Raw genomic sequence first — 23,745 nt, forward strand, 5'->3', positions numbered from 1 at the left:
CGCTGCCTTCATCATCATCAGCATCTCCAAAATCACCACAAAAGTCAGAATTCTGAGCTTCTCTTAGCTGTTCCTTGTCCATTTTCTCTTGGGAATATTCATGGTTTGAGTGTGTGGGTGTCCTTTTCAAAATATATACCACTTTTTAGATACTTTTCAATGAAACCGCAACACTAAACCTTGGCAGAGTGAGCTGAGAGGGACCAATGAAGGTAATTTGATTTTCTGACTGAAGGAGGTAGGTGAAGGACCACAATGCTGGTTTAATGTTCTTATGATTGGAATGCCTCCCAAGCTTCCACTGCTCCACCAAACCAACATCCCTTTCTGTTCTGGCCTGGAGAATGCTATCGTCACTCTCTTTGCCTAAACTTGACGTAAAACAGGCACTTCCTCCTGTCAGTGTTCACTCATCAGCAGTTATCAGTGCAGCCATTCTGAGAGCGAGCCTTTCCAGTCACAGCTGTCCGGATTTGGCTTCAACCTGCAAGAGCATCATCTATGTTTGCTGCTCTGGTGCGTGTTTCTGATTGTACGGCAGCGGTCAGTCTCTCTAGAGAGGAAATGCTAATGTTTCTGTAAAATTCGTCCCACAGGTAGTGTTAAATCCAAACCTGTTTGGCGCTTTTGTTTTATTGGACACTTTCTTGCTCTTAAACAGAAATGCATTCAAATGAATTCATGTTATGTTATACTATTTTGAATACTAGTGGCATACTACAGTTGCAGTATGTTGAATTGAGATTTACATCTATCCATTACATCTAAAATGTATACATTTATTCTATATCAAACGGCAAGGCTAGGCGAGTTAAAAAATAACAATAAAAGCAAAGAATAAAAAAAAAGATTAAAAATGTAATTAAACAGTTGTAAAAAGAGAAGGACACATATAAGATAGATATAGTCTCTATATGAATGGGGCTACTGTTGGAGCACATTCTTGAAGCTGGTTGCAGCTACTGCTGGCATAATAGCTAAAAGCAGACTCACCTTGTTTTGAGTTAACCCTTGGTATTTCTAACTGGCTTGATCCTGATGATATCAGTGATCTGTTAATATTCAGTAAGCATATCTGTAATGCATTGAGGTCCTAGGCCATTGAGGGATTTATGAACAAGTAATAGTACTGTAACTGGAAGCCAGTGTAAAGACCCGAGGACTGGTGTGATATGTTCATATTTTCTGGTTCTGCTCAAAATCCTGGCAGTAGCGTTCGGTATGAGCTGCAGCTGTCTTATGGTCTTTTTGGGATGTCCGGTAAGGAGTTCATTACTATAGTCCACCCTGCTAGTGATAAAAGCATCAACAAGTTTCTCTGTCTTGACTAGAAACAAAATATCTCATTCTTACAATTTTTTGAGATGATAATATGCTAGTTATAGCTTTGACATGAATGCGGAAACTAAGGTCTTACTCCAAAATCACAACAAGCGATTGTTTTTGTTTTTCAAGAGTCAAGGTATGTGTTTACCTCGAGAATATCATATCTGTTTCCAAATGCAATGAATTTCAGTTTTGTCTTTGTTTAACTGAAGAAGGTTTTGGCACATCCAACTGTTAATTTCATCATTGCATTTACAAAGGGAGTCAATGGAGCAACATTAGGTGACAGGGCTTGGTAGATATGGGTGTCGTCTGCATAGCTTTGGTAAGCAATTTGGTTCTTTGTCATTATTTGGGTCAGTGAGACCTTATACAAGTTGAATAGGTGTGGTGCAAGAATTGAGCCTTGTGGGACTCCAGATGTCATGGATGACTTATGGTCACCTGTGTTCACATAGTAACCCCTCCCTTCTAAGTATGACCTGAACCATTTGAGGACCATCCCAGAAAGCTCTACCCAGTTTCCCAGCCTGTCAAGATCGGCAGTGTCAAATGCAGCACTGAGATCACTGATCATACCTGTACTGATCATTTGCATGTTTCTGTACTATGGCCCTGTTTAAACCTGGTATTAAGATGCGTTTTGGTTGATTGGATCACAAGTGGACGATGCTATATACATATGTAAATGGGGTGTAAAACGTTTTGAGCTTGTCCACTTCTGACCACTTCCAGAGGTAGTCGAAAACACATTTGACCGGATTGCTTTCAAAGTAGCCTCAAAATTCACCCTGCTCTCCGCCTACTGTCCTAATATATAAACTTGGGAAGTGCGCTAGCCAGACTGGATTAAGACCCAAGTTTGGTTTTAACCCAAGTTTGGTTTGAAGACAAGAATTTTGGTTCTCTCACCATTCCTGATTTCTAAAGCACTCATAGTGTTCTGTTGGTCTTGTGGCTTTTAGGGCAGAAACGAAAGTATGTTTTTTACATCATCTCCTTTTCGTGTTCATATGTTTGCACAAGCTTATTTCATCCATTAGATCGAAAGTTCTGAAAAAGCCCATACATTTACCAACCCATAGACCCTCCCCTTGAAGAAATCAGGACAGAAGTGGTTGAAAGTGGACAAAAGAGACCAGGTGTGAACGGGAATGTGTCTCCCTTGTCTACTGCGTAAACAGGGCCTATGAGGCGGTCCAACCTGTAGATACATGAACCGTTAACAAAGCAGAGCGTGCTTACCGTTTTGAATATCAATCCTGCTGATCATGTTCTTCATTCCATTCTGCTCATGTTAATATTAAAATATTCGCCCAAGAACACTCAGGTAAGATGACGTAAAATTAGAAAAGCCTTCTATCTGTGCCGTTTTGACTTCTTTGCTCGCTGTTTTGCTATTATTCTCGTGCACTGACTCATTCACTTAGCTGAAGAGTTCAGAGTTCTCTCTTTTACCAATGGCCCGATGCTGATTCTACATGCTGAATCGGCCCAAAAAACCCAGACGGCATCCAACTAGCGCCAACGGTGTGGAACACATCGGAAAACACTAAAAAACAGCCCGACGTTGCCCAAATGCCGATCATTGGCTTGGCTTAAAGGGTTAGTTCACCCAAAAATGAAAATTCTGTCATTAATTACTCACCCTCATGTCATTCGACACCCGTAAGACCTCCGTTCATCTTCGGAACACAAATGAAGATACTTTTGTTGAAAGCTGATGGCTGAGAAAGGCTTCAGATAGGCCTCCATTGGCATTCAGTACATTTACACTCCCAAGACCCATAAAAGGCACTTAAAACGTCGTTACAAAGTCCATCTCACCACAGTGGCTCTACAATAATTTTACGAAGCGACGACAATAGTTTTTGTGGACCAAAAAAAATCAAAATAACAACTTTATTCAACTTGTTCTTGTCTTCCGTGTGTGCCTCCACGACGCATGTGCGAGAATATGACGTAGCGCCAGCGTTCAGGAATCCATGAAATGCACACTTAAGCCCCATTTTGAGAACTACGCCGAGACCTAAAGCACGATCAATGTAGAATTCAACAGCTTAGACACGCGCGTCTTCCTCTGCTTGTAAATAAATCGCTTCTGGGTCATGTGTCCGAACGCCGAATCTGCGTCATATTCTCGCGCATGCGTCGTGGAGGCACACACGGAAGACAAGAACAAGTTGGATAAAGGTGTTATTTTGATTTTTTTTGGCGCCCAAAAACTATTGTCGTCGCATCGTAAAATTATTGTAGAGTCACTGTGGTGAGATGGACTTTGTAACAACGTTTTATGTGCCTTTTATGGGTCTTGTGAGTGTAAATGTACTGAATGCCAATGGAGGCCTATCTGAAGCCTTTCTCAGCATCAGCTTTCAACTAAAATATCTTCATTTGTGTTCTGAAGATGAACAGAGGTCTTACGGGTGTCGAACGACATGAGGGTGAGTAATTAATGACAGAATTTTCATTTTTGGGTGAACTAAACCTTCAAGAATTTTTTCCGCTGATTGAAAAGAACATTTTTGACCATCTAGCTTATGAAAGGAAGATTTGAGATTGGTCTAAAGTCGCTCAATATGGTGTTATCCAGATTGCTCTATTTCAGGTGGAGTTTCAAATTTGCGGTTTTCAGGGACTGTGGAAAAGTCCCAGAAAGAAGTGAGGCATTTACCACTTCTAGGAGATCTGCTTCTTAAACACACTTTTGAAAAAAAGATGTGGGAAGTGTGTCAAGGGAGCTGGCGGATGTTTTAAGATGCTGTACAGTTTCTTCCAAGATTTTACCATCAATTGCCTCAAAAGCAGACATGGTGACTAATGGAAAGTAATTCATTGCATTTGCTTTTGGCGAGCAGATCACTGGGAATGTGACGTGTAGGGTTTGCTAGTCTCTCTACAGAAGCGAAAAGACTGCGGATGTTGTTTGCTGTTTATAATGTTTGAAAAGTCTGTCTAGCTTAAAAAACTAATCTTTTAAACTTTAGTTAATTTATGCACAACTAATGCATGTACCTTTCTCAACTCATTGATGGAGAAATGTTGGCATTATGTAGGTCTAAGAAGAAATGAAACTCCCCCACTGCATGATGAATTTAAGTTTAATTTCAGCAGAATGAAGTTTAAATCTCTGTGGCCTTACTTGATTTCCTGGGCTGCCCGTTATACAAATACACAGTTTGGTCACAGACCTTTTCCTGGCTTTCCATCCCTCTCCATCTTTGTCTGAGTAATAGATGTCCAACCTTCCTTTTTGCACCAGACCATGTCCATCTGACTGCAGTTCATTCGTACCAACAATGTCGTTTGGAAACTCTGCAAATATGATTTGCTCTGCGAGGGTGGAAGCTCGACAGCTTTCTTTAGAGTCTCTTCCACATGCAGACAATTTCTCTATATGTTCATAAACTGGCATGAGAAGATTACAAGTGCCAAGCATTTCACAGAAAACTAAGCCGTTAGAGCTATAAATTGAGCTGTAGAGCGTGTAGCTCTGCTCTCAGTATTTAAATACACCAAGAGTAGAATGTTTCGAGAGTTTCAGTGCTGTAATAGAGTGAAATGTCCATACAAAAGCAGATATATTCACAGAGGAGAGAAGAGACAATTTGAGCCAAAATGGGTTAATTTGCCATTTTACTCACCCTTATATCATTCTAAATCCATTAGACTTTCATTCATCTTCAAAGAACCAATGCAAATATTTGTAATAATACCTGAGAGATTTCTGTCCCTCCATTGAAGTCCATTAAACCAAAAAATTTGACACTTGAAATACTCTATAAAGAGGAAGCAAGTACGGTTGAGCTGCCGTTGACCATAGCTGAAGTGCTCTATGTATGTGCATTGATCATATTTTATTTATCAAGTAGTGTTGTCAATCGATTAAAAACAATTAACTAATTAGTAAACTTTTTAAAGCATCAATGGAAGGACAGAAATATATTTTTTGGAGATATGTACAGGTTGCATATCAATGAAAACAAAAATAGCACTCAGTATGTTCATTATTAAGGGAAAGGTGTTTTATTTCTTCATTTATTTTGTAGTCATTTCATTCTTCCGGTTTAAAAAGCAAAGTTTAGCCAACGTCATGAAAAGTGAGGTATATTGCGTTAATTCAGAGTAGTGATTGGCTGCTGTGGCTGAAAAGTACGTTTCTGAGCTTTTCTCCGCATTATCCATGAGAATTAACTCTTTATATCCAATCACTGCACTATATTATGCATGAGATTGCACTGCAGCGGAAAATTCAAATGCCACAAAAGATCGCTGTTCGTTTACCTGTTCGTTCACCTGCACCTTTACGACATACACCGATCAGGCATAACATTATGACAGTGTGAAGTGAATAACACTTCATAACTCATAACGAGTGATTATGAAGTGTTTTCATCACAGCAGCTGTTAGTGGGTGGGATATATTAGGCAGCAAGTGAACATTTTGTCCACAAAGTTGATGTGTTAGAAGCAGGAAAAATGGGCAAGCGTAAGGATTTGAGCGAGTTTGACAAGGGCCAAAATGTGATGGCTGGACGACTGGGTCAGAGCATCTCCAAAACTGCAGCTCTTGTGGGCTGTTCCTGGTCTGAAGTGGTCTGTGTCTGTCAAAAGTGCTCCAAGGAAGGAACAGTGGAGAACCGGCGTCAGGGTCATGGGCGGCTAAAGCTCATTGATGCACGTGGGGAGTGAAGGCTGGCCCGTGTGGTCCGATCAAACAGACGAGCTACTGGAGCTCAAATTGCTCAAGAAGTTAATGCTGGTTCTGATAAAAAGGTGTCAGAATACACAGATCGTCTCAGTTTGTTGTGTATGGGGCGGCATAGCCGCAGACCAGTCAGGGTGCCCATGCTGACCCCTGTCCACCACCCAAAGCACCAACAACTATGGGAAGAAGGCAAGCCGGCGGAGGCAGTGATGCTTTGGGCAATGTTCGTCTGGGAAACCTTGGGTCCTCCCATCCATGTGGATGTTACTTTGACACATCCCACATCCCTACCATTCATTGAAACAGTCCGATCCATGGAGGCCCCACCTCGCAACTTACAGGACTTAAAGGATCTACCGCTAACATCTTGGTGCCAGATACCACAGCACACCTTCAGGGGTCTAATGGAGTCCATGCCTTGGCGGGTCAGGGCTGTTTTGGAAGCAAAAGGGGGACCAACACAATATTAGAAAGTTCATAATATCATAATGTTATTCCTGATCAGTGTAAGTTTTGCAATTAAAAAGACATTGCCTCTTTAAGTAGCTTCAGTATGGGTGGTTACTGGTTACTTTATGTTAGTAGCTTGCTGTGTAGCAAACCACTTTTTCAAAAGAGTACCTTGACTGTAGTTTAAGTACTTTAAATTATTTGTAACTTGTAGCTCGCAAAGATAGTGTTTCAAAGTACCTCAACTTGGTTTTACATCAAGTACTGTGACACATGTGGCGCCTTGTTTTCATCATATTGGATGAAGTAGCAGAGAAAATTTGACAGTTTTATTATTGACCGTTTGTAATTTTCAAATGAAACTGACTGGCTAGAGTTCAAAGTAATTTGTACCTCCTGATTCCCTGTTAGAAATCTGACTGAAATGTTCAGACCGACTGAAATGTGAACATTTTTCAGCTGAAAACTCTTCCCATTGAGCAGAATTGTGTTTAGCAGAGGAACTATTCAAAACCGCTCAGAAGTTTAATTACATTTCCATCTGTGTGTGTGTGTGTGTTGTCTGTGAGTTGGTTTAGGGATATTTTCAAGGTCACACACCAAGAACAGGCAACTAAATCCCACCCAAGAGTTCAGCAATCACCCTCAACGGTCCGTTAAAAGACCTCAGATGTTTTCTGGCCATTACGTTCGTGCACTGAGTGTTCGATTCTGGTCTGGTCTGTCAGTGTGTTTTATTTTGTGGTTACTAAACGCAATTCGTGACACTGAAAGTTCAGTGATTGAAAGTTACTGTTTTGAGCCCTCATGAGATTTCAAACCTGCATGACTTTCTTTCTTCTGAGAAACAGAAGATATGTTGAGATTTTTTTGTCCGTACAGTGGAACCAAAATTGTCTACCAACGTTCTTCTAAATATAACATGTTTGAAGCCACATTGATGAGCACATTGGGAGAAATCGATGACAGAATTTTGCATGAAATATCCGTTAGACCTACAAGTATTGTTTTGTATGATCACAGCATTTACATCTGATCATTTTGGTGTGTTTTCAGGTTCATGAGGTCTTTGACTGTACTGCCTGTGATAAAAAGTTCATCTCCGTGAATCAGCTGAAGCGACACATGATCTCACACTCAGGTGAAGAACGTGCACTCGCATACATACAGATAATACACAAGCAACACATGAGCAAAACATTGTTTACGAAGATGGTGTTGGTGTTGCATTGTCTTTGTGTGTGTAGAAAAGCGCCCGTACACCTGTGACATCTGCAGCCGAAGTTTTAAGCGTCTGGATCAGGCCACTGCTCATAAGATCATCCACAGTGAAGATAAACCGTACAAGTGTAAGGTGTGCTGGAAGGAGTTCGCTCACCGCAACGTCTACAAAAACCATAAAAAGGTACTGATCAGTCTCGATGTCTTGAGAGGCCTGATGTTCCCGTTTAAAGTCAGGCAGGGAGGCAGAATTAAACAGGAAAGACAGATGGTTCGGACGGATAGATTGATCTGACAGTTTTTTTGCCAAATAAACTCCTGGCATCTTATCTTGATGGCGATCTGGAGCCCAATCAGCCACTGTGGAGCCTAATCAAAACCTTCAGCCCTGACCTGTAAAGACCCCACACGACCCCTGACCTTTACACCCCGCAGATAACATTAAGCCCAAAACCCCACACAGCTCCGAACAGAGAATGTGTGAAATAGAGAATATATAATATTTCTGATAATAAGGCATAATTTACTTTCTTAATAAATGACTCTAATCAGTAATAAATGAAAACGTACATAAAATGTAATAACTTTGCAATGCCAGAGACTTTTCTGCTGATTTGACGTCTAACATTTATTTAATTTTTACACTTTTGAACTAAATGCATGGGACCCCTATATAAAATATAAATACAGCTACAATACTGTTTAAAAAGTTTAAGGTTAAACAGTATTTTTTCTATTAAAGAAATACATTATTTTATTAAGGAAGAATGCATTAAATTGATGCTTTCTATTTCCATTAACTTTCTATTCATCAAAAAATCCTGAGAAGAAAAAAAGGATCACAGTTTCCACATAAAAATAAATGAACAAATAAATAAATAAAAAAAATGTTTTCAACACTGAGAATAATCATAAATGTTTTTTGATCATCAAATCCTCATATCCTCATGATTTCTGAAGGATCATGTGACGCTGAAGACTGGAGTAATGATGCTGAAAATTCAGCTTTGATCACAGGAATAAATTATATTTTACAACATTATATTACAAAAAACATTATTTTAAGTTGTACATTTTATTGTATTTTTGATCAAATAAATGCAGCCTTGGTGTAAAAAAATGTGTCTAGAATTTGGACAAATCTTTATTATTATAATTTTTGTTGTTATTATTTCTTTTTAGGGAACTTTTTGTTTATTAACTAGTGCTGTTAATAGAATAAAATAATCACAATTCATCTCATGATTTCTATTGGCCAGCGGGAGGAAATTGTAATATCATCAAATTTGGTAAAAACAATGTGTTTTAAAAAAAAATCATTATGTTCAACAAATTTACTTTGACAGCCCTAAAAATCTATTTTTGTAAATAAATAGTTTTTTTTTTTTTGGTTCACGGACACACTAATCTTTCCCAGGATGTTCTGGGTGGCTCAAGCCCTAGTCAGTCAGTCCACTCTCAAGTCCTTTAGAAATTAATCAGGTTCCACTTTCAAATCTATGGGATATTTTAGGATTGTTTGCTTAATCGTCCACTATGTCCCGACACTTCACATTATGTAAGTTGAATGTATTATGAATTGTGTTTTATGTTGTTTTTGAACCGTTAATGAAAAGCTTCTGCCTCTTAAATCCGTTCTCTGATCTGCTTTTCTGTCTGAAGACTCATTCGGAGGAGAGGCCTTTCCAGTGTGAGGAGTGTAAGGCCCTGTTCCGCACCCCGTTCTCTTTACAGCGCCACCTCCTCATTCATAACAGTAAGTTTGTGTAACACGCATGCAGCACGAGTGCTCTGTATTTGTGTATTTACCCGTGAGCTTCAGCTCAAAGAATCCTGACACTCAAATCAGACCCCGTCCACTGACCCGAGCCTGTCCATCAGCCCCCAGCGCCCCCCTAAACCTGGGGCTCTGTGTCTGCGGGTGCAGGGGCGCGTGGAGCCGACTGGTCCGGGCAGGATGGATCTCAGCGCTGCTCTGCCCAGTCTAGACTGATCACACTGAGATTATTGAGCTAGAGGAATTTCCTGCTGTCCTCCCCAGAGACGCACACACACACACACACACACACACACACACACACACACACACACACACACACACACACACACACACACACACACACACGCACACACACGCACACACACGCACACACACACACACACACACACACACACACACACACACACACACACACACACACTGAGAACTACTGGGCTAGCACTCTTTTATGTATCTGGTGGAGAGGACTTGCATAGAGAGAAACAAAGTGTTGTCCGGGATTGGATTTGTGTGTGGTTACTCTGATGTTTGCTGTATTTACAGTGTGTGTGTGTGTGTGTGTGTGATCACTCGTGGCCCACTGTGATATAATCTGATCCATCTGTGTCAATATTTTGTTAGGAAATAAAGCTGTTTTTGTGCCCATCTATTAAACACACATTATCGTTTTAAAAGGCTCAGTGGGGTCCTCCACAAAAATTTCACAAACACCCCCTGTGTGTGTGTGTGTGTGTGTGTGTGTGTGTGTGTGTGTGTGTGTGTGTGTGTGTGTGTGTGTGTGTGTGTGTGTGTGTGTGTGTGTGTGTGTGTGTGTGTGTGTGTGTGTGTGTGTGTGTGTGTTTTTATAAATATTTATCGTAGTGTCTTTTACACTTTTTCAAAGTTTAATATTTACATTGCAGAAGCTATGGACAAATCAACCAATATTTTGCTATTATTGGCATTGACGACCTGAGCGATTAACAGAAGTGTTAGCTCTCCCACTTCTAAAATATAATAATACACAATTTTTGTTTCCAAATATGTTTTTTTCGTCAATGTGTACATTGCAATTGCTATAATTTTTTTAGCTTATATCACATACACTACTGTTCAAAGTTTTGGGGTTCGTAAGATTTTTTTATTCAACAAAATTAATATGTTTATTTAGCAAAAATACATTAAATTGATTGAAATCGACAGGGAAAACAAAATATTTCTATTTCAAGTAAGTGCTGTTTTTTCTTAACTTTCTAAGTATTTTGAAAAAAAAACAAAAAATCACGGTTTCCACAAAAATGTCAACATTGATAATAATCATAAATCATCATATTAGAATGATTTCTGAAGGATCATGTGACACCGAAGACTGGAGTAATGATGCTGAAAATTCATCTTTGATCACCAGAATAAAATATATTTTTATATATTTTAATAATATTTCACAATATTACGGTTTTTGCTATATGTTTGATCAAATAAACGCAGCTTTGATATATAGATTAAATCTGATATTCTATATATTTGATATATAGCATAAGAGTCTTCTTTCAAGAACATTAAATCATCTTCCAGAACCCTTCCAGAACTTTTGAACGGTAATATTGATCAACATTATATTCATCTGTTTCAGTCACATGACTTTTCTGCCCACCTGTCATATTAATGACCATCAGTGGGGAAAAGTAATTTCAGTGTAAACACAAACACACAATTCACTGAAAAACTCTTTCTTAGATCTGACTCCATTCTGCCTGTTCTTCACAGTCCAAGCAATGGATGGTAAAAGTCTAGTCTAACATTTTTGAATATTGTTTCATATTACAGAAGTAAAATGTATGGCATTTCATGCTGACTCAAACTCCTAAACTATTTTTCACAGAAGCAAAATGCTGCACAAAGTTGCAAAACATAAATTACAAAGTGATTTTGGACCAACTACCCAAAATGTTTTGATGCAGAATGCTGTTGATGGTCGTATACTGTAAAAATGTGTTCGTGCTGCCTTAAAATATTAAGTTTAGTCAACAAATATCCAAGTTGTCACTTAGTTCAACTTAAAATTTTAAGTTTAGTCAACTTCAAATGTGAAGGCAACACGAACACTTACTTTTTTAAGTCGGAACAACATTTTTTTTTGCTGTTTTGAGCAAAGGACAGAGTCTTTCAGTACCAGGAGGGCAAATACCTCCATCACCTTCCCATAATTCCCCATGTCATCAAAGAAATGATACTGACTGAAATTATAACCACACCAGCAATCGCTTACATTACGGCGACTGTGGATTGCGACTTCAACCAGTCGCTGACCCGACAAGACCTGCTTACATGTAATTCGGATCATGTGTGATCAAAGATGGAGTTACAGTACGTCATACCCAGTTTCATTCAAGAACGCAGCTCATACGTTTATGAGCTCTGACATGCGTCCAAATGCCAACAAAACCACCTTATGAATAAAGAGATTCACTGGTATGGAAACGCAGGAAGATTAGCATCTTATGTGGTGACAGCCGCCCATTCGTGCCCATTAATTTAAAGACGTTGTTCATAGTCCAGGTTTTTATAACCCAGCATTCAGTCTGTTCTGCTGGTGATTAGATGCGGTGACGTGTTGGACTCTATTCAACCATTTAAAGACCAGAACTAGAGTTTTGGCACAGACGCTACGTGTTTGTTACAGAAGGCATTGTTTGAGCAGAAGAGCCTCTGTAGAGGTTTTCACTGCACATATTTACGTTTCTTGGCATCGTGTACGATTTTGTGGGATTTGAAGAAAGCTAGGGAAGACGAACAGAGTGCCATCTTCTGAAAAGAATTGTGACCTCCTCTGAGAGGTGAACAGTTCCTCGCTTTTTCTACCTGATCTTTTATCGTTCCTCTTTATACCCTTCCATCTTCCAAAACAACTGAATATAGGGGGCTGACGTTCTGTTTTTCTAAAGGAAAAAGTGGCTCATAAAAGCATAATGGGACAATTTTGACTCGGAGGGCAGCAAAGTGGATTCGGATACAAAGCGAGTTCCCGTAAAGCTGCGATTGAGTGGCACGCTTTTAAATGTGGGACAATGGCTGTCTACATTTTTCTGAAGTTTAGTGTCTCACTGGGAGTCTGGGTGTGATGTTAGAATGGGATGCTTGAATCGCTGTGCCACTGACTGCAATTTTCTGCTCTTTTCTGTCCAGGTGAAAGAACGTTTAAGTGCGACCAGTGTGACGCCACCTTCAAGCGCAAGGACACGCTCAACGTGCACATTCAGGTCGTACATGATGGCCACAAGAAGTACAAGTGCGACCTGTGTGAGAAGGCCTTCGTCACGCCATCTGTGCTCAAGAGCCACAAGAAGGTGATTTCATAACCGCACACATAATGAACTAAAGCACAGAATAATCCAAGATCTCATCAGTGTCGTATGTATTTCATGAGCAGAGCAACACAGAATCTGTAGAAACCGAACTGAATGCCGTTTATTCAAGTTCTTAATATGCCCCGCCCCTTTGTGTGCTTGTTTATTAAAGCCCCCCTGTAGTCAATAATTGTATCCCTTAAAACTCATCTTTGATCACTAAAATTACATGCGTTCAAATTACAAATATGTATTCATGCCTTAAAATGGCTGGAATGTAACTCTTCAACCTTGCTTCATTTAGTATACGTGTACCCATGAATATGCAAACTAGCCACGCCTTCACTCACTCATACAGGCTCGTCTAAAAGTCGATGTATCAGAATGGTAATGCGCTTTACGTATCGCTCTCTACAATGTCGGACACATAACGGTAATTATTTGTCACCGGGCAGATCTCGGCAGTCATTGGCAGCACTCTTCCAAATATCTTCCTTTGTGTCCAGCAGAACAAAAAATGAATACGGGTTTGGAACAACTTGAGTGTGACTAAATGACAGAATTTTCATTTTTGGGTGAACTATCCCTTTAATATAATTAGCCTTTTGCTTGATTACGTTATCAAATGGTTAAGAATGTGTTGCTAATGTCGGTTCTTCATCTTTGAGTCAGTCTGCCTTCTAAAAATCAGTAGAAACACTTTGAACAACTTAGGAAAATGCATATAGTTCATTCTAACATCGTAATGTACATCATATGCATAATTCACCTGCTATATTGCTAAGTGTACCCGATTTTTCATATCAACAGAAAGATATAGTGGGATAACCTGTCTTCTCTTGAGACTCCCCTGCGTCGGAGAATTGTTAATGATATGCTAAAGCCCGCCCACAAGTGAACGTGATTGGTTACAAGGTAGTTTGTGGCGTCAGAAACACCAGCGATTTCAAAACAGTGTTTTTGAGACTCCTTTTTCACTGCAGTTTTAAAGAGAAAATACTCAGCAATGGTGTTGACTTATGAATTTGCACATGGTTTGTCTTAAAGCATATGATAAAAACACCACATAGACATATAAACAACATTAAAAACGTCTCGGTTACGTATGGTAACCCTCGTTCCCTGAAGGAGGGAACGGAGACGTACGTCGGTAATACCGACGAATTGGGATCACTTCAGAGAGCCCCTATCAGCTTCGAGAACTTAAGAACAGGCCAATGAACAATTGGCGTGCGAGATTTGCATCTCGCGCTCCGCCCCGCGCCGCGGGTATAAACAGGAAGCGAGAGCCACGCACTGACGTTTTTCACTGAGGAGCCGAACCAGTGACTCGGCCTGCAGTGATGGAAGGAACTGTGGCGACGGGACGTACGTCTCCGTTCCCTCCTTCAGGGAACGAGGGTTACCATACGTAACCGAGACGTTCCCTTTCAGTCGGTCACTACGACGTACGTCGGTAATACCGACGAATTGGGATCCCTATGGAAAGCGCCACAGTTACTACCACTACCAGCGCCCAGCGACAGCCCCTCAGACCCCGTTCTGAAGCGGGCGGGGAGATTCACGCCAGGAGAGTCATACTGCTGTTCCGCAAGACCCATTCAGCAGACTGTATTGGATAACGCTGGGAAAGCGTGCCCGAAGGACGCTGCGGGAGCCACATCATGCCCAGAGGGAGTTACCATGTGGAAAGAGACGTATGGGCTGGCCGTGGGCAGCTCAACATACGAAAGTCCCAGGGGTGGCCCCGGCCTAATGCAGGCGGGAGACGACACCGAACTGAGACGGCAGAGGAACTCTGCCAAGGAAAAGACACGAGCTCGCCGTAGGGAGCTGAACCGTGGAGAATACACGTATGGGACCGCCGTAGGAGTCACGACATACGGAACCCAGCCTGACACAAGTTCCACCAATGCATACGAGTGCCAGACCTGGCGTCGGACGCTCCGCAACATCCGACTGCCGAGGGGTGCGGAGGACTCAACAGGGTTCGCCAATCCTGGGGAACTCGACTGGAGAAATAAGCGCACGTATCCGTTCCAGGGGAAGGGAATGGCGCAGCAAGCCGACACTAGAACGGGCACTTCAGTGAAGCTGACTATGGGAAGCGAGCACACGAGAAGCCACCGGCTCTACACGCAGGCTATAAAACCTAGCGAACGTGTTGGGTGTCGCCCAGCCCGCAGCTCTACAAATGTCTGTCAGCGAGGCGCCACGAGCCAGCGCCCAGGAAGAAGCTACACCCCTGGTGGAGTGAGCTCTAACCCCGAGCGGGCAGGGCACGTCTTGGGATTCATACGCCAAGACGATGGCATCCACTATCCAGTGGGCCATCCTCTGCTTGGAGACAGCCTTTCCCTTCTGCTGTCCTCCGTAACAGACGAAGAGCTGCTCTGAGGTCCTGAAGCTTTGCGTTCTGTCCACGTAAGTCCGGAGAGCACGGACGGGACAGAGCAAAGCTAGGGCTGGGTCTGCCTCCTCCGAAGGCAGCGCTTGCAGGCTCACCACTTGGTCCCGGAAGGGAGTAGTGGGAACCTTGGGCACATATCCAGGCCGGGGTCTCAGGGTCACCTGAGAATCACCCGGCCCGAACTCCAGGCACGATTCGTCGACCAAAAATGCCTGCAGGTCCCCTACCCTCTTAACTGAGGCCAATGCAATCAGGAGGATTGTCTTTAGAGACAAGATCTTAAGCTCTACTGACTGTAAATGCTCGAAGGGCGCCCTCTGCAGTGCGGTCAGCACCAGAGTCAAGTCCCAAGAGGGTATAGAGGAAGGGCGAGGAGGATTTAGTCTCCTCGCTCCCCTCAGGAACCTGACGATCAGATCATGCTTGCCTAAGGACTCACCATTAACGAGGTCATGGCTTGCGGCGATAGCGGCAACATATACCTTGAGGGTGGAGGGAGACAGCGTTCTCTCCAACCCGTCTTGAAGAAAAGATAGCACAGATCCGATCGAACATTTCCGGGGGTCTTCTCGGCGAGAAGAGCACCAGTCGACGAACAGGTTCCACTTCAACGCATATAGCCGTCTCGTAGAGGGGGCTCTGGCGGAAGCGATGGTGTCGACTACCGTTTGCGGTAGGTCACCTAGAACCTCCGTGTCCCGTCCAGGGACCAGACATGGAGTTTCCAGAGGTCTGGACGCGGGTGCCATAGGGTGCCCCGTCTCTGAGACAGAGGGTCCTGCCTCAGAGGAATGGGCCAAGGAGGTGCTGTCGCGAGGAGCACTAGTTCTGGGAACCACGTCCTGTTGGGCCAGTACGGAGCTACCAAGAGGAGATGCTCCTCGTCCTCCCTGACCTTGCACAGTGTCTGTGCAAGAAGGCTCACTGGGGGAAACGCATATTTGCGCAGAGCCCGGGGCCAGCTGTGTGCCAGTGCATCCGTGCCGAGGGTCCCCTCGGACAGGGAATAAAACAACTGGCAGTGGGTCGTGTCGTGGGCGGCAAACAGATCGATCTGTGCGGCCCCAAAGCGACTCCAAATCAGCTGGACCACCTGGGGGTGGAGTCGCCACTCTCCGGGAAGCACTGGCAACCGCGACAGCTCGTCGGCCGCACGGTTGAGCAGGCCCGGAATGTGAATAGTGTGAAGGGACCTCAGATGCTTCTGACTCCACAGGAGGAGATGGCGGGCGAGTTGGGACAAACGGCGGGAGCGTAGACCACCTTGTTTGTTGATGTACGCAACGGCCGTCGTGCTGTCCGTCCGGACCAGAACGTGCTTGTCTTTGAGCGACCCTTTGAGGCGGCTGAGAGCAAGACGAACTGCCAGCAACTCTAGGCAATTGATATGCCATTGCAGTTGGGGCCCCGTCCACAGACCCGATACTGCAAGCCCGTTGTACGTGGCACCCCCCGTGGGTGAGGCATCCGTGGAGACAACATGATGCCTGGACACTTGTTCTAGAGGCACTCCTGCCCGTAGAAATGAAGGGTCCGACCACGGGGTGAGGGTTTGGCGGCATCTCGGCGTCACTTGGACACGGAGGGACCCGCTGTGCCACGCCCATCTCGGGACTCGGTCGTGTAGCCAGTGCTGAAGCGGTCTCATATGGAGCAGCCCTAGCGGCGTTACTGCGGCTGCTGCTGCCATATGCCCCAGGAGCCTCTGAAAATGTTTCAGTGGAACCGCTGTACTGCGTTTGAGCGTACTCAAGCAGCTCAGCACCGACTGGACGCGCTCCTCTGTGAGGCGCGCAGTCATGGCGACCGAGTCGATCTCCATCCCGAGAAAAGAGATCCTCTGTACGGGACAGAGTTTGCTCTTCTCCCAGTTGACCCGAAGACCCAACTGGCTGAGGTGCCGGAGCACCATGTCCCTGTGTTCGCACAACTGCTCCCGCGACTGGGCAAGAATCAGCCAGTCGTCGAGATAGTTGAGGATGCGAACACCACGCTCTCTCATGGGAGCAATGGCCGCCTCCGCGACTTTCGTGAAGACACGGGGCGACAGGGACAGCCCGAAGGGCAGGACTTTGTACTGGTATGCCCGTCCGTCGAAAGCAAAGCGTAGAAACGGTCTGTGTCGAGGGAGAATCAAGACATGAAAGTACGCGTCCTTCAGGTCGATCGCTGCAAACCAATCCTGGGGACGGATGCATCTGAAGATGCGTTTCTGGGTTAACATTCGGAACGGCATCCTGTGGAGGGAGCGGTTCAGGTAACGCAGGTCCAGGATCGGTCGTAACCCGCCACCTTTCTTGGGTACAATGAAGTACGGGCTGTAGAACCCGGACTTCATATCGGCTGGAGGGACCGGCTCTATCGCGTCCTTCGCCAATAGGACAGCGATCTCCGCCTGAAGCACCGGGGCGCCCTCCTTCGGTATAGATGTGAAGTGGACACCCCTGAACTTCGGGGGACGCCGGGCGAACTGAATCGCGTAGCCGAGTCTGATGGTGCGGATGATCCAGCGAGATCCAGATATCAACAGTAGCTTGCTCTGTCCTGTCTGTCGGCGTGTTGTCAGTGTCCTCTTTGCTCCGCGATTTATCTTCTCTACGTGAGAACGTGTGTGTGGTGTGAGAGTGCCTTGGCTTGTCGGACATAGCAACAGTAACTAAGGGGGCGGGTCAATTAGCAGCAATTCGGGGGTGGGTTGATTGAATTGTGGGTTCATTAGCCTATTATTCTTAATGAAAACACAACAACAAAACGGTACAATGACAAACTCACTTAAATAGGCGCATTTCGCTTTGAAACCAAATCTTCCGCGATCATCTGGTCTGTCAGCTCCTCACTCTCTGATGAATGAAATCTGACTCCTGCTGCTGGTTTGTGCTGTGACTCTCATTTGGCTCGAGCTGTATTGAGCAGACACGTTCAGTTTTCAATTGTACTGTCTGTTCTCTAACTGAACTAAATTATTTTATTACTATAAAAATTAAAACGGCGGATGGGGCAAGTTATGTAACCAGTAGGTGTGGCTTGGGAGTGGAATCACAAATGCATTCTGGGAGTTGTTGTCTTTCATCCACATGAGCCAAAAATAAATTTTCTGGCTTTTCTCAGTCTAGAAGTTCTAAAATAATTTCACATTTCTGCTACATAAATGACCCAATTTAAATACACATTCATCTTTCCAGCGCTGAAGTGTCCCTTTAAATACTTTTTGGCTAATATAACAATGCTGTACCAATAAGTGTGTAAAGGTCATATTTAACATTAATCTGTGAATTTTCATGACGGAAATCCAGTCGTTTCAATAGGAAACCATGCGATCTAGAATTTTACGTGAGCAAAAATATCTAAAATATACATGTTATTTTTAATCCTAAAATTCTTATTGGTCAAACATGACATCCTGCGGTCAAAGGCAACCTATTTCACTGTGCTATGTTTATTTCTATTTTATCACGCTGACTTCTCACATAATACAATAACTCAAATCAATAATTCATGTCCATTTATTCATTTTTTTTCTTTCATAAATAGCTGTGTAATAAGCATGGTAATGTAGAGTCAGTCGGACAATATCACAAAACAGTGATCAGAGCGATCAAAAGGCCTTCATTTCAATCTTGGGGTGATTATATTTTGTGAAATTTACCCAGTGTTTTATTGAACTGAAATGAAATTACACTTTTAATGCAAAATATGCAGTTATGATCTTTCTAATAAGAGCACTTTTAGTTCTAATTTGAAAAACTTTTATTATTTTTTGAAGTTAGCTTGCGTATATTTCAGCACGGTAATGTTTCCAATGTGTGTTTCCTCACACACGGTGAAACTCAATTCCATAATCATCTTATATCCTGCACATTCCCTCCAATCCTAGCGTACCACCGCTCCGTCATGATTTATTGCCCCATTTACACAGAGGATGATTGTATTCACATACCATCAACTTCATATTCAATTTCATCTCCGATTTATACTTCAGGTAAACCACTTAACATGAACAGTAGCGCAGTGACACCAAACTCCAGTATAGTTTTAAAGCAGTGCATGCGATTACAGTTGAGATAGCATGGGCTGAATTTGACATTGTGTCATCTAATTTCAGACAAGACTGAAATGTGACCTGCTGTTGGCACAAGAGTAAAGAACCTTTACCATATTCAATTACTTTCTGACAGCGTGCAGAGAATGGAAGCCCAGCTGCATGTCAGATACACCGTCACTGATATGAAACTCTTGGAGTAGTTATTGTGATCGTGAAATAGAAATCGACCGTTTTTAATAAATGTTGGACACAATAAGGGACATTTTTATTGTTCCAAATAAAAAAAATTCAGTTTTCAAACTCATTCATTTCATTTATTCATAAAGTTCTACATATTACTTGTCCCTTTGTGTGTTTGTTTATTAAATATTTTTGGCTAATTTGCCAATACTGTCTCTGTTATTGTTGTTCTGCAAATGTGTGTGTTTAAAATCCAGTAATTTCAATAGGAATCCACGTGATACTGAATTTCGTGTGAGGGCAAAAGATTTCTGCACGCAACGGGTTCAGAACAGAAAGCTGCTTGGTTGGAAAGTTACTTTTTTCCGCATAATTCATCACTGCACATTACTCCAAAGAAGAAAAAAACGTCAGTTTTCATAATCTTTCAAACAACTGTAACTTCCTTTCAGGCTGTCTGTAATGATTTTTGTGCTAGCATAACTAAGACCACATGGGTGGGGAACATGTTTAAACAAAAATAACGTAGTCAAAAATGAAACCATCAAAAATGAAAATTCCATCATTTATTGAGTCTCAAGTCATTTCAAAACCCCTATGATTTTCTTTGTTTTAAAGACCACATAAGTAATGACTTTATGTCCTGACTGCGCTTTTCCTCACAGAGAATGAATGGGAATGGACAGTAGCTTGTCAAACTCAATGACAAAATGTAATTGTTTGGGGGAACTATTCATTTAATTCTTTTTATTATTATTATTATTATAATTAATTTTTATTTAGTTACCTTAGTTTTTTAGTTAGTTACCCACACACACACGCACACACGCACAGTCATGATAGAGGGATTCTGGGCTTTCTTTTTCTTGACATTTTAAGCAAAAAGCTGTTTATCCTGATGGAGTATGTGACAACTGAAACTTTACTGTATTATTATGGGATTACGTATGTGTGAGTGAGCAAATGTGTGACCGTTCTCACCACCTAAGAGGAGAGAGTTTGTATAATACGCTTATGTAAGCAATGATATGCAGTCAGCTGGTCATTATCGCAAAATAAGCCCCCAAAAGGGTGATCAGGACCCTGCCATGAAGTTAACATTTATTTATATATATATATATAATATATATACAGTGAGGAAAATAAGTATTTGAACACCCTGCTATTTTGCAAGTTCTCCCACTTAAAAATCATGGAGGGCTCTGAAATTGTCATCGTAGGTGCATGTCCACTGTGAGAGACATAATCTAAAAAAAAAATCCAGAAATCACAATGTATGATTTTTTAACTATTTATTTGTATGATACAGCTGCAAATAAGTATTTGAACACCTGTCTATCAGCTAGAATTCTGACCCTCAAAGACCTGTTAGTCTGCCTTTAAAATGTCTACCTCCACTCCATTTATTATCCTAAATTAGATGCACCTGTTTGAGGTTGTTAGCTGCATAAAGACACCTGTCCACCCCATACAATCAGTAAGAATCCAACTACTAACATGGCCAAGACCAAAGAGCTGTCCAAAGACACTAGAGACAAAATTGTACACCTCCACAAGGCTGGAAAGGGCTACGGGGAAATTGCCAAGCAGCTTGGTGAAAAAAGCTCCACTGTTGGAGCAATCATTAGAAAATGGAAGAAGCTAAACATGACTGTCAATCTCCCACGGACTGGGGCTCCATGCAAGATCTCACCTCGTGGGGTCTCAATGATCCTAAGAAAGGTGAGAAATCAGCCCAGAACTAAACGGGAGGAGCTGGTCAATGACCTGAAAAGAGCTGGGACCACCGTTTCCAAGGTTACTGTTGGTAATACACTAAGACGTCATGGTTTGAAATCATGCATGGCACGGAAGGTTTCTCTGCTTAAACCAGCACCTGTCCAGACCCGTCTTAAGTTTGCCAATGACCATTTGGATGATCCAGAGGAGTCATGGGAGAAAGTCATGTGGTCAGATGAGAACAAAATATAACTTTTTGGTCATAATTCCACTAAACATGTTTGGAGGAAGAAGAATGATGAGTACCATCCCAAGAACACCCTCCCTACTGTGAAGCATGGGGGTGGTAGCATCATGCTTTGGGGGTGTTTTTCTGCACATGGGACAGAGCGACTGCACTGTATTAAGGAGAGGATGACCGGGGCCATGTATTGCGAGATTTTGGAGAACAACCTCCTTCCCTCAGTTAGAGCATTGAAGATGGGTCGAGGCTGGGTCTTCCAACATGACAATGACCCGAAGCACACAGCCAGGATAACCAAGGAGTGGCTCTGTAAGAAGCATATCAAGGTTCTGCCGTGGCCTAGCCAGTCTCCAGACCTAAACCCAATAGAGAATCTTTGAAGGAGCTCAAACTCTGTGTTTCTCAGCGACAGGCCAGAAACCTGACCGATCTAGAGAAGATCTGTATGGAGGAGTGGGCCAAAATCCCTCCTGCAGTGCAAACCTGGTGAAAAACTACAGGAAACGTTTGACCTCTGTAATTGCAAACAAAGGCTACTGTACCAAATATTAACATTGATTTTCTCAGGTGTTCAAATACTTATTTGCAGCTGTATCACACAAATAAATAGTTAAAAAAATCATACATTGTGATTTCTGGATTTTTTATTTAGATTATGTCTCTCACAGTGGACATGCACCTACGATGACAATTTCAGACCTCTCCATGATTTCTAAGTGGGAGAACTGGCAAAATAGCAGGGTGTTCAAATACTTATTTTCCTCACTGTATATATATTAGGGCTGTCAAAAGATTAATCGCATCCAAAATAAAAGTTTGTGTTTACATAATATATGTGTGTGTACTCTGTTAATTATTATTTATTTATAAATACACACACAAGCATGTATATATTTAAGAAATAAATATTATTTTTATATATAAAACATTTATATTTATATATATTATAGATTATATAAATGTATATTGTCAAAGACACGTCAGGTTCCACCCTCCACCAATCACAGCGCACTCCTTCCCCAGAGTACTGATCACCATCACCTGCACCTCATCACCACACTCATCACCAGCACTACAAGACTCACAACCACACAGCACTCCACGTCCGGTCTCGTTCGCTTATACTTCAGGCTATGCTTACCTCAAGGACTCTACTACTGATACTTACCTGTCTCCAGCGTGTCTCCTTCCTTCCGTGTTCCTTGTCTGCTGTGTGGGTGTGTTCCTGTCCGTCCCTCAGTACTCCAGCTATCTACAGTCTCCAACGATCTCCAGTCTCCAGCGACCTCCAGGCTCCAGCGTCCTTCCATCTACAAAACAAAAGACAGTAACTCTCTCTCTCTCGTATCACCTTCTAATCTACCAACAACCGGTTTACTCACCTGCTCCACAACACCTGCTCTACTGTGGTCTAATAAACTACCCTTACCTGTTAACATCTGTGTCTGCCTCCTGTGTACTTGTAACAGAAGACCGGACCATACTGAAGACCCAGTATGAGCCAACCGGATCCATTCCAGGAATTGGTAGATGCGCTTCGGCGTACATTTCCACATCCCACTCCAGTTACTGTTCATTCACCTGCACCAGCGAACACTAACCCATCTGTCAACAACCCTCCTTCACTACCTCCGTATGCTAGTCCCATGGCCAAACCGGCGCCCTACTCAGGATCGGCGGAGAATTGCAGCGGCTTCCTGCTGCAATGCACACTGGTCCTGGAGATGCAGCCGCACTTGTACCCGAGCGACACTTCCAAGATCGCCTTCATTATCTCTCAGCTCAGCGGCAAAGCATTAATGTGGGCCGATTCCATCTGGTCACAACAGGGTGCGGTAACGCAATCATACGCAGCGTTTATTTCCCACTTCCGGGAAGTGTTTGGAAAACCGATCACAGATTCTTCAGCTGGTGAGAAACTTTATAATTTAAAACAGGGATCCATGTCTATTTACGATTATGCTTTGCAATTCAGAACGCTTGCAGCAGTCAGCGGATGGAATGAACAGGCGCTGATAACATTTCGGCAAGGATTGGAACCTCGGGTACGGCTGCATCTCGCTGCATGCGAGGACTCCATCGGCCTTGAGAAGTTCATCCAGCATTCCATTCGCTGCGCCACTCGCATGCAGGCGTGCATCCAAGAGCACCAGGACCAGTATCCCTTCAATGTGCCCTTCCGCCGATCCGAACCCGTCAGCACCCAAGAACCAGCGAACGAACCCATGGAGTTAGAGAACTCCCGACTAACCCCTGAAGAACGCCGCCGTCGGCTGACCAAACATCTCTGCCTGTATTGTGGTGAGCCTGGGCATGTCATAGCTGCATGCCCCACACAA

The 23,745-nt window shown here is 42.9% G+C and overlaps 1 protein-coding gene across 1 annotated transcript in view; it reads left to right on the top strand.

The window, feature by feature from the left end:
- Nucleotides 1–23,745, top strand: part of prdm5 (PR domain containing 5) — a 132,260-nt gene that overhangs the window by 38,538 nt on the left and 69,977 nt on the right. The window contains exons 9-12 of the mRNA XM_079802787.1: nucleotides 7,541–7,625; nucleotides 7,732–7,889; nucleotides 9,368–9,461; nucleotides 12,651–12,811. Of these exons, the coding sequence (XP_079658913.1) occupies nucleotides 7,541–7,625; nucleotides 7,732–7,889; nucleotides 9,368–9,461; nucleotides 12,651–12,811 (498 nt within the window). The remainder of the gene's footprint in view (nucleotides 1–7,540; nucleotides 7,626–7,731; nucleotides 7,890–9,367; nucleotides 9,462–12,650; nucleotides 12,812–23,745) is intronic.

Source organism: Gobio gobio, assembly GCF_949357685.1.
Source record: "Gobio gobio genome assembly, chromosome: 21".
Lineage (NCBI taxonomy): Eukaryota > Metazoa > Chordata > Actinopteri > Cypriniformes > Gobionidae > Gobio > Gobio gobio.